The 11,579-nt window shown below is 32.6% G+C and overlaps 2 protein-coding genes across 2 annotated transcripts; one reads left to right on the forward strand and one right to left on the reverse strand.

Annotated features, from left to right (window-relative positions):
* The first annotated feature begins 3,907 nt into the window (after positions 1 to 3,907).
* LOC133699592 (uncharacterized) lies at positions 3,908 to 8,640 on the forward strand. The gene is made up of 6 exons (XM_062122892.1): positions 3,908 to 4,037; positions 4,157 to 4,209; positions 4,541 to 4,942; positions 7,041 to 7,094; positions 7,473 to 7,598; positions 8,220 to 8,640. The coding sequence occupies exons 3-6, from the start codon at positions 4,547 to 4,549 to the stop codon at positions 8,424 to 8,426; spliced, it is 783 nt and encodes a 260-aa protein (XP_061978876.1). The 5' UTR covers positions 3,908 to 4,037; positions 4,157 to 4,209; positions 4,541 to 4,546; the 3' UTR covers positions 8,427 to 8,640.
* A 465-nt stretch (positions 8,641 to 9,105) lies between these two features.
* LOC133700158 (small ribosomal subunit protein mS79 (rPPR3b)-like) lies at positions 9,106 to 10,113 on the reverse strand. Its single transcript, XM_062123705.1, has one exon. It carries the CDS (start codon positions 10,111 to 10,113, stop codon positions 9,106 to 9,108), a length of 1,008 nt encoding a protein of 335 aa, XP_061979689.1.
* Positions 10,114 to 11,579: the final 1,466 nt, after the last annotated feature.

Genomic DNA, 11,579 nt, shown 5'->3' on the forward strand with positions numbered 1-11,579 from the left:
AAAGCCGAGATACTAATTAACAATATATCTCAAATTAATTAACAAATCACTAAATTTATATAAACTTGAAACTGAAGTACAATCTTGGTGAGTTGATTTCGTTTAGTTTGATTACTAGAAACGCGGCCCACGCTATGCTGCGTGTCAATTTTTTATATGTAAAAAATATAAAAAAAGTTAAGATTTAAGAGTGTTAGGTTTTTCTGCAAAACTATACTTAAGAGCATTAAGTTTGTCTGCGACGCCTAACCTAAAAGTTATATTTATAATATCACTAATAATATTAAACTTGCATGACCCAAGTTTAAGTAAGTTTGGTTGCAATATCAAACTCGGAGCCTTAGATATGAGTCTGACTGTAAGGTTGTGTTATAAAAGTGTGATAATTAAAAAGAAAAAAAATTAATATTACATAATAAAATTAAAAAAAAGATTAATTAAAAAAAAAACAATAAAGCAAAGCATTATTCCGATAAATAGAGCTTTGCAAGGAGGGGTGCAGTAAAATCCTCTCATGAGATCACAATAATCTAATGAACAATAAACAAAACAAATCATAAAATTTAATTCTTAATCAAATCGATATTAAAAGATGAAATTCAAAGAAAAAAACTACTTAAGAAAAAAACTGAATCAACTGGTTTAACCTAACAAATCTAAGATTCGTGTCATGAAATTGAAAGAAAAAAGGTTGATACCTTTTAGTTATAGTTAATTACAATATTTAAAGATGAAATTGGAAGAAAAATGAAGAAAAAAGTTTTTTGAATCAATTGGATTGACCCACCAAATCAGGTTACAAAGAAAAAAAAGCTTACATGAAGAAATAGAAAAATAATCTGAATTAACTGGGTTAACCCTTCAAACCAGGTTAACCAGTCAAACTTGGGATTTGCGTCATGAAAGTTTGATAACTGAATAGAAAAAAAAAATTGACGGATTAACCCAGAATTAATTAGGTTAACCTGTGAAACCCGGAATCTGTGTCATGAAAGTTTGATAACTAAATAGAAATAAATTTAAAATTAACAAACTAAACTAAATGAAAAAAATTAATTAAAAAGAAAAAAAGCAAAAAAAAAATTCGGGTTAACTCGTCAAACCACGTTAACCTGTTAAATCCAAGATTCATGTCATGAAAGTCTGATAACTAAATAAAAAAAATTTAACATTAACAAACTAAATTAAATAAAAAATTATTAAAAAAACAAAAAAAATTGACAGGTTAACCCGTGAAACCAGGTTAACCTATGAAACCTGAGATATGTGTCATGAAAGTCTAAAAACAAATTGCCCAACCTTTTCACCGTGGGTTAATTATAATATTAAAAGAAAAAATGGAAGAAAAAAACTAATGAAGAAAAAGAAAAAAAATCTGAATCAACTTGGTTAACCCACCAAATCAGGTTAACCTGTCAAACTTGTGATTCGTGTTATGAGAATGTGATAACTAGATAAAAAAATCAATATTAATGAACCAAATTAAACAAAAAAAAGATTAATTAAAAAGAAAAAAAACCTACATTAAGAAAAAAACTAATGAAGAAAAAGAAAAAAAATCTGAATTAACTGGGTTAACTTGTCAAACCTGAGATCCGTGTTATAAAAGTTTGATAACTAAATAAAAAAAAATTTAATATTAACAAACTAAATTTTAAAAAAATTAATTAAAAAGAAAAAAAAAGCAAAAAAAAAATGCTAAACAAAAATAGATTATTTTAAAAGAAAAAAACAAAGAAAAAAAAGTCTACATGAAGAAAAAAAACTAATGAAGAAAAATAAAAAAAAAACTGAATTAACTAGGTTAACCTGTCAAACTTGGGATTCATGTCATGAAAGTTTGATAACTGAATAGGAAAAAAAATTATGGGTTAACCCGTCAAACCCGAAATTCGTGTTATGAAAGTTCGATAATTAAATAGAAAAAAATTTTACATTAACAAACTAAATTAAACAAAAAAATTAATTAAAAAGAAAAATCAGAAAAAAAAATTCAGGTTAACTCGTCAAACCCGGAATCCGTACCATGAAAGTTTAATAACTAAATAGAAAAAAATTAAACATAAAAAAAATATTCATTAAAAAAAAGAAAAGAAAAAAAAACACAGCTCTAAAAAAACAAAGAAAAAAAAACAAAGCAAAATGCAAAAAACAAAAATGCTCAGTTTTTTTACTGTGGACTGCATTGTGCAGTCCACCGTAAAACACTGATGTGTTTTAGTATAAGTTGCAATATAATTAAATTTTTCAATATCAAACATTTTAATTGAATAAAATTTGTTTGTGTATATTCTAACATATTAATTATCTTTGTTTCAATGAGCAAGCTGAATATATATATATATATATATATATATATATATATATATATATATATATATATATATATATATTAGCGTTACAATGTCATACCCACTTAAAAACAAGGTGTGTATATCAAGAGGAATCTCATAATTCAAAAAATATCTTCAATTTCTCTCTATTAACGGACGTTCCGAATACTTAAACCATACACGTTTTCCTTGCTTAAACCATGACCACTGGGCTCCACCATGTACCTTATAGATTGATTTAGGCCATATAAAGTATTTTTCAATTTATATATCTTATGTTTATGACAGTGATTTTTAAAGTAATGTCAAATATGTTAAAATTCTTCATTGTAAATCGTGAAATGAAATGTTAATAAATTTACTTTGATTATTGTTTTCTGGTTTGTAAAGCCAAGATATATTCACTTGATCAAAAGCATTCATATGTTACGAGAGAAAAAAATTATTAAGTAGATAAAACTAATTTAATTAAAGTTGGTGATGAACATTACAGATAGATTAAAATACTTGTAAAATATGGTAGTGTTCATGAGATTTTCAAACTATTGTGAAATATATTTAAATTCTTTAAGGTGTTTACGTGGAAAAGTCCTATCTTAGCATTGCTAATTCTTTTAGTAAAAAAATCATGAGAATTAATCTGACGTGAATCGATTATCTTGATGGGTTTAAAAACAGCTTGAATAATTAATAAGAATATAATTTGACTCAAAATAAATATTTATAATGAGATTTTTTTAATAAACATTAAGACGACAACATATTGAATCGATTTAGGTTAATCTGAGTTAACCGGTTAATCCACTTATCAAAATTTAAGATCATGATAATACAATAGAAAGCAAAAAAAAATAAATTATGAAACTTAATTTTTAATAAATTTAATGTTGAAGGATGAAACTTAAAAAGAATTAATTAAAAAAACCAAGAAAATGAACCCTGGTCAACTCAGGTTAACTTGTCAAATCTATTACCTGAATCATGAAACCAGAATAACACAATAGAAAGCAAATAAAAATAAATTATGAAACCAAATTCTCAATTAAACCAGTGTTGAAATTGAAAAAAAAATCTATTAAAAAAAAGGCATAAAAAACCGTTGAACCAATTACTTGAGTTATGAAATAGATAACCTTATAAAAAGCAAACTGAAATAAATCATGAAGTCTAATTTTTAATTAATCTAACATTAAGGATTAAATTAAAAAAAAATAATTATAAAAAAACTTGAGTCAACCAAAATAACTCGTCAAATTTGTGGTTCGGGTCATGAGTTTGAGATAATTTTACAAAAGTAAATTGAAAAACAACTATTAAGTCTAATCCCTAATAAATTTAATATTAAAAAATAAAATTAAAAAAAATATTATTCAAATAAAATTTATTATATAAGAAGAAATACAACAAAACTCTCCTCTAGTTTTTTTTAATAATAATAAATAATTCCCAAGTGCATGGATAAGTTAACAGTGGCAAGAAATGGCATCTCTTTTGCATGGGCTGGACTGATTTATAGGAAAATATGGGCTGGACTAATATTGTTTCAATTTATTTCTCTTATCAAAAGGGTTCGACAAACACAGAATGATCCAACTGTTTTTCTATGGATAACTAGGAAGCTCCTGGCCCAAGAATCAGGAACCGCCTCCGCCCCCAGAAATTCTCTTCAGGCACAGGGTATCATCGTTTTCCTAGCTCATGCTCGTAAGAAGTCTCTACTGTCTCAGCCTCTCTACTCCCTCTTCTCTCACATATTCCAGGCAAAAGGATTCTTTTAAAATTATGAACAGTTTTAATTTTGATGGTTGGATTTGATTTTTCAGGTCAGTTCCTCAATTGGGTGTTGCCCTTTTATCTCGACAAGTTCACTTAAAAGGTATAAATTTATTTACTTTCGTGTTCTTAAGTCTTGTTGCATTTATATGGGCTCCTGTTTCTTTGAATTAAAATTGAGAAAAGTAAGGGCTTGTTTCTTATATTTGAGTGGTTGGCGGGCTCTATTTTTGTTGAAATGTTTAAGTATTCGAAGATGATTTATGAGGCTTCTTTGAGTTAAATTTGTGGAAATGAAAGAGGTCCTTTTGACTGTTAAGTTTCTTGAATGAAAATTTGTATCTTTTGGGGCTGCTTGTTGGGATTTCTGCTGTGAAGTGTGGTGATAAGAAATTGGCAGACTTGTTAGCTTCAGTTTTTGTGATTCTGTCCAGGTAATTATGGCTACAGCTCTGTCATGGCAGCCCCAGCTGCCCACACGCATACACAAGCATTCACACCCAAGCTCCTTTATTGATGCTGGCACGGGACATGCTTTCCAATGCCGCATCCGCAGGCCAATCTCCTCCATCCATTCAGGCAAGGCACTTGCTTTCCGACGCGACTTTGATAGGTTTGCAAAAGATGCTTGGCGCACTGCCAATGATGGATTTGAGCAGTTTCTTTTTGAGGCCAAGAAGACTGCTGAGCGTATTGACCGTAGATACTCAGTGTCACGACGCCTCAGCGCTGTAGCACAATCTGCTTCTGATCGTGCCCGTGAGATTGACAGAGAGTATGATATTAGTCTTCGATGGCGCACTTTTTCCATGGATTTTAACAGAAATTGGCCCAGGGTTCGTTCCTCCCTTTCTCCTTCCTTATGCACTGTCTAATATTGTGATTTTAATAGAAAAATGATTCTTGTTCCTGTATATGAATTTAATACATGGAAAAAAAAATGAAAGAAAAAGATATCTGCTCATCTAATTGTTATACACTTGTTTAGCTTGGCTGTTGTAGTGAGTTTTAATCCATGCTTGTCTAACCGAGGACCATAGAAAGTCATGGAGTCTAAACAATCCTATATAATAATTTGAAGACTGAAACATTTAACTACTCTGGACCTTAAATCTAGAAACAAAGTAGAAAGTCTTGATCCAATGACACTGGAGTAGAGGGCAGTAAGTTCTCAGGCAATAAGCATATGGTAAGGGATTATTAATAGGAATTGGGAAATTTATTCTTTGGGAAATTGGTTTGGTTTCTGGACTTTTTGGTGAGAAAAAAGGAAATTAGTTATAGAACCAATAACTTCACATTAGTAAGCTTAATGAATCACTTCTTAGTAGAAATCCTCATGCAGGAAACTAAACTTCTGAAGACTATTAAGAATGTTTGAAAAAAACATAACACATTATGAAGCTTATATAAGTTTTCGATAATGTAACCTTAATAACGAGCAATCATAACTGTCTGAAATAAACTAATCTCTATCAAAACTAAATGAAGATAAAATAGTACATGCAGACACTGTTGATTAAAATAAAATAGAGTTCCATGAAATTCTGATAATTATACCCCCCCTGATAATGGATCCATGGTATATTAAATATAACAAATTGAAATAGTTATGCATAGTGTTGCACTGTATTATGAGCAGTTGCTTGGACACTAACATGAAAAATAATATCCTACAATCATTTTAGCTCCCGTGTTGAAGCAGGGACCAGAAACGTAAGTTATGTTAATCTTTAATTGTGCTTTTGCTTGAGTTTCTTGTTGATGAGATCATAAACATGACATATTTATTTCCTCACTGTATTATGAGCAGTTGCTTGAACACTAACATGAAAAATAATAACCTACAATCATTTTAGCTCCCGTGTTGAAGCCGGGACCAGAAACGTAAGTTAGTTTAATCTTTAATTGCGCTTTTGCTTGAGTTTCTTGTTGATGCGATCATGCATATGACATATTTATTTCCTTCTCTGTTTCTTCTCATAATCAAAGAAATTAATCAAAACATATTGAGGTTAATAACCCTGAGAGAGCCTTGAAAATGATACCCGGTGAAAAGCACCTAGAAAAAGAAGGGGCAAATTAGCTGCTACTTCATTTGCATTTTCAAAGAATTGGAAGAAATGAAGCTCGTGACTACTCATCCCACAGTCCCCATCTAGCCTATATTATAAAGCTCTTTTCATACTTTGCATTGCTGTTACAACTTTCAAATTCTTACTTTAGGTAGCCAGAGGTGTATTAAATATTGGTTGCTGCATATTTCACAAGATTTTGAGGTTAAATTTATGTGATATGCTGATTTGATGACATGTTTTAAAAGATGGATTGAGGAATATTTGCTGCCACCATAGTGAATATTCAGGGTCTACACATTCTAGTAGTCACTAGTCAATGATACAATGCGCTAAAAATGCCATAGTAAGGGACCATAAAAAGTTACTAAACCATTTAGTTTCTTATACTTAACTACTAAAAGTGTGGGTATTGTGTTAACGTGTGCAGTACTACCATGTTGCATAGAGTTGCTAATAATTCTTAACAGAAACATTCACAACCATTACATAATGCTGGTGACGACCCCTTGACTCCTCTATCATGGATGCAGTTAAGATTTAAAACCAAGATTTGAGCCCCATCCCAGGTGGCTTTTCTAGGATTTGTAATTCATAGTATGCAATTGATTATGGAAAACCTACAGACTTTAGATTTAGTTTTGATTAATTGGTTTCATTCAAAATTTATTTTAATGTTGGACACTAACAATTTATTGGCAAAAACTCTGCCTACCACTAATATAAAGTTAATGGCATAAACAAGTCTCCTTCACTCTTCACAGTTTGGAATGGTATTAGTTTTGATGATATCATATTTTTTTAATGTCATTCTAAGTTATTTGAGCTTTTGGTTTGATCAATGATTTTATCTTTGCAGTACAGGAAGCAGATTAATGACTTTTTCAATACCCCGATAGGAAGGAGTTTTGTTGTGAGTATAATCCCTCTGTACTTTGCATGCATAATTGCAAGTAAAATGTTTTTATTGTCATTAAATTTCACCAAGCATGTCCTAATGAAATTAGTTTAATAGTGGTCTATTCCTTTTTTGTTTTTCTCTGGGGAAAATGCAACCAGCATGTCCTATTAAAACTAGTTTAATAGTAGTCCATTCCTTTTTGTTTTTCTCTGGGGAAAATGCAATGTGTAAATATAAATTTGTAGGAGTTTTAATAGACAAATATCTCTGGATTCAGTAGTTTGAATTAAGTGATTTCCTTTCCATTGGTTGTGCTTTTCTAATTATCTAATTGTTTTCAGGCTCACATTTAGAATTACTTGTGTGTTTGCTTTGTTTGTTGCCTTTTAGACTATTTTTTTCCTCTGGTTTGCATTATCTGGGTGGATGTTTCGGCTCTTCATAATTGCTACATGGGTTCTGCCGATTGCTGGACCTCTTCTCATTGGGACTTTGGCAAATAATCTTGTTATCAAGGTATCACTGGCTATGACACATTGCCTTTGACTATATTGTTTTATGGTTATACAATTGATAGAAAGGATATTTTGGTTCTGTCATTAATTAATTTTGTTGATATTAATCTAAAAAATCCTTTTAACAGAGGAAACTTCTTATTTATGTTGTTTAATGTTTAGTAGAATTGGGCTAGGGATATTAGTTGATAAGGAGTTGCTGGTTCTTATTTGATTAGGATTATTGAACACAACATATTGTATTCAATTGAAAGCACTGATATTTTTATGATTGAACAAGTACTATGGAGTCTTTGAAAAAGATTGAAATGCACAACTTTTGTCTTTTTCTTTCTTCTTAAAAAAAAATCCATTCTTCACTTGGTGCACCTTAAGTGCCTTTAGAACTCTGACTTTCTGAAACTACTAATTTCATGCTTAATTCTTGATCGAATGGCTTAAATCCATGCATCTTTCATTCATCAAGAATTTAAATATCTTGAGCAGATTTCTTGATTGCACTTCTTATTACATTTGCTTGAGCTGCTGAAAAGTTAATACACCATCTTCTGTTTATGTCTTTATTTGTGGTAATTTATAAATTAGCATAGAGGTCCACTATAAATATGTCAAATTTGGACAGGGAGCTTGTCCAGCTTGTAAAAGACAGTTCGTTGGTTACAAGAACCAAGTGATTCGTTGTGGTGGCTGTGGTAACATCGTGTGGCAGCCTAAGGGGGGCTTTCCAGGCAGAGGGCCTGGGGATTTCTTTTCAGGAGGTGGTAGAGGGACCAGGAGTTCAAAGTCAGATCCTGAGATCATTGATGTTGATTTTGAGGAAAAATCATGAGATGCAAGCTTGTACAAGAACAACGTGTGCCTGATGATATACAACAACATAAAGAAGCTTCTTGAAGAAAATACTGTTCATTTGCTACGATGTTTATTACTTGTTGTATGATAATCTTACACCCAGTTGAGACTTGAGTAGCTTATTTACCCGTAGTACATGTAATTATAACAAATCCTTTTTTTTGAAGATCAAAATAACCTTTCGTGATCAATTTTCTCTGATTGGAGGAACCAAACTATTGAAATGCTCTAATGGGCTTTCATTTCTTGACTGGGAAAAGAATGACAAACATAGAATTGTACTTTATTTTGGTAAAACTAACATTTTCGATGACGGAGAAGCTGATAGCCAAGGTTGTAATGGCACCAGCCTCCCAAGAAACCACATATATAATGAAATTAACGAACAATGAATTTGATGGCTTTGTAAATGATGATGAACTTCAGTCTTCAAGCAGTATTCCGACTTGGATAAAATTGAAGATTCTCATGCTTATTATGCAACATTTGGATAGTAGGACAACAATGATTGATAAGTTATTTATAGCAGTAACATTGCTACTCTTCTCGACTAAAACTTGAAGTAGCAGAATGAGCTTGTGACATCTTTCTCGGAATCTCACCACAAGCTTTGGCACTCAAATAGTAACCGTTGTACCACTCATTTGCAAGCAATTTCAAGGCATGAGAAGTTCATATTTGTGTTTCTTTCCATCTTGCACGAGCTTTTCTGCATCTTGGATCTTAGCCTCCATAACCAATCTATCCACCACAAGCTGCAATACTTCTGCTCTTGCATGCCACTTCTTGTCAAAAATTTCCTCACAAATCTCAACAGCAAAACCAACATCACCCTTCTCGCAAAGAAAGGGAATCAAAAACTGAAAAGTCACCCTGTTCGGCTCGCAACCATGGCTCCTCATCTCACCATACCACTGCTTAGCTTCTTCCAAATCCTCACCATTAAGAAATCCTCTAATCAAAGCATTGAAGCTAAACACATCTAGCTCAAGCCCCTTATCTCTCATTTCCTCAACTACTTCAGTAGCTTCTTTCATTCTGTTCTCCAACGCCAAAGCATGCAACTTTGCATTATAACTTCTTACATCAGGCACAACATTCATTTCCACCATGCGACTCCAAATCCTCTCTCCGTCAGCAAACTTGCCATTCAAATAAAACCCATTTAAAAGCGTATTAAACGTGATCAAGTTCGGCTCTACATCACTCTTTATCATTTCATCAAACACCATTTCAGCGGACACCAAATCACCCATCTTGCAGAAGCCATTAATAGCAATACTGTAAGAAACTACGTCAAAAGTTATTCCCAACTCAGATCTAAAATCTGCAAGAAGTTTTTTAATCTCATCAAACCTGCGTGCATTAATACACGCCAATAGCAAGGCATTAAATGAGAAAACTGTGCGAGGGCATTTTAAATCGGGCATTTCATCAAACAGTTTGCGGGCGTCATCAAACATGCCGGCTTTCCCATACAAGTAAATGAGATGCGCAGTGAAGGTCTCATTTGTCATATCAGGGAAGTTCTTTTGGTGGTCAAGGATCTCGTTGATCATGGAGAGTCGATTGTATTTGATTAAGCGTTTGACGGTGATAGCATATATGTCGTAGCGGGACCGGAATGAGCTGGACTCTGTGCATTTCTTGAACCTGCTTACCATTTTCTCGAGCGTGTTTCTTTTTTTGGTCGCGGTTGCGGCGGCCGGCGGTCTGAAGGAGGGAGATCTTTTGAAGATGCCATGGAGGCGGCCACAGGCAGAGGACGATTTGATCATTTTGGGTTTTGTTTGAGCTTACTGAGAGAAAGGGGTTCAAGACCTCTCCGCTAGTAATGGTTGGTGTTTAAAACCAAAAGGGGAAAGGAAAAATCTGCCCCTCGTACTATATGCATGTCTCATTTGGATCCCCACCCGTCGATCATACCAATTAAGTCCCCCAACAATTCTGATTCTTATCAATCAATCCAATTCTTGATTCTTCATGTTAACAATTCTCCCTTCCTCTTGCGAGAGAGAGAGAACCCACCTTTCCTAATTCACAAAAAAACACAGACCCTTTAATTTTAGTTTGGTTGTTCAAAAAATCGAGGGAGGCCGAATTGCTGTAAAATTTCTCCTTCGGTTTGTTCTTTTATTTGAAGGCTGAGCTCCAAGTTCATCTTCCTCGCTTGCTTGGAAGCATGTTGTCGCAGCCAGACCTACTAGACGACAACGAGAACCATATCATTGCGGCCAAAGGCCTCTGCACAAGCCTTCATGTCGTGAGACAAACACCTTAAAAGACCTTCTCTAGCAGCCTCGAAAACCCAGGTCAAGAATTCTAGCCCATCATCCCAGCGATCGATTCCTCTTTTGAAGATGCGATAGAAGGTTAATGCTTCAAGGACGGACATAAATTGATCACCGAGTCGGTCAGCGACCTATTCACCAATAGCTATGGGTTCTTGTTGAATCTAGCGAACTTGGTCTTCATGCGGTAAGCTACGCAACATGTTTGGATTGTGAAAGCTTTCTGAGATCTTTGTTCAATATTCTCTAATTTGAGTTCGTATTGTGAACAGATTTCACAGCTTATTAAGATTCTTCTCCGAAGGTCACAAAATATACATCACATAAATAGCTTAAGCTTCCAGTAAATTTCCAAGCAATGGGAAATGCCTGCAACAAAATACCAAGAAGGGATCTTTGCAAAGATAACCTAGAGTGGAATACCGATTCTTTGAGAATCCCAAAAGCCAGTAAGAATCTGCAATATAATTTGGATATCATTACAATGAGTAATTAATTTTAAGAAGGGAGTCCTTCCTTTTAATCAAATTATGAACATCCTTATATTATTAATATTGAAGTTAATTCTTATAGTTGAGTAACTCCTCTATCAAGGGGCTTTTGCAATCACACTGGTTTTTTTTTTTTTTAGCTTTAGATTTTTCTTTTATAAATGAATTTATTATATATATGTGTTTGATGCGTATTTTAATTTTAATTGAGACTAATTAAAATATATATTTTAAATGCTTATAACAATTTTTTCTAATATTAGCAACTCTACATAATATTTTTTCAAATTGGTTAAAAAAAAAAGTTCATCTATCTTTTAGTTTCTTCGTTAATAACCTTTTTTTTTA

The sequence above is a fragment of the Populus nigra genome, chromosome 7 (assembly GCF_951802175.1).
Source record: "Populus nigra chromosome 7, ddPopNigr1.1, whole genome shotgun sequence".
NCBI lineage: Eukaryota > Viridiplantae > Streptophyta > Magnoliopsida > Malpighiales > Salicaceae > Populus > Populus nigra.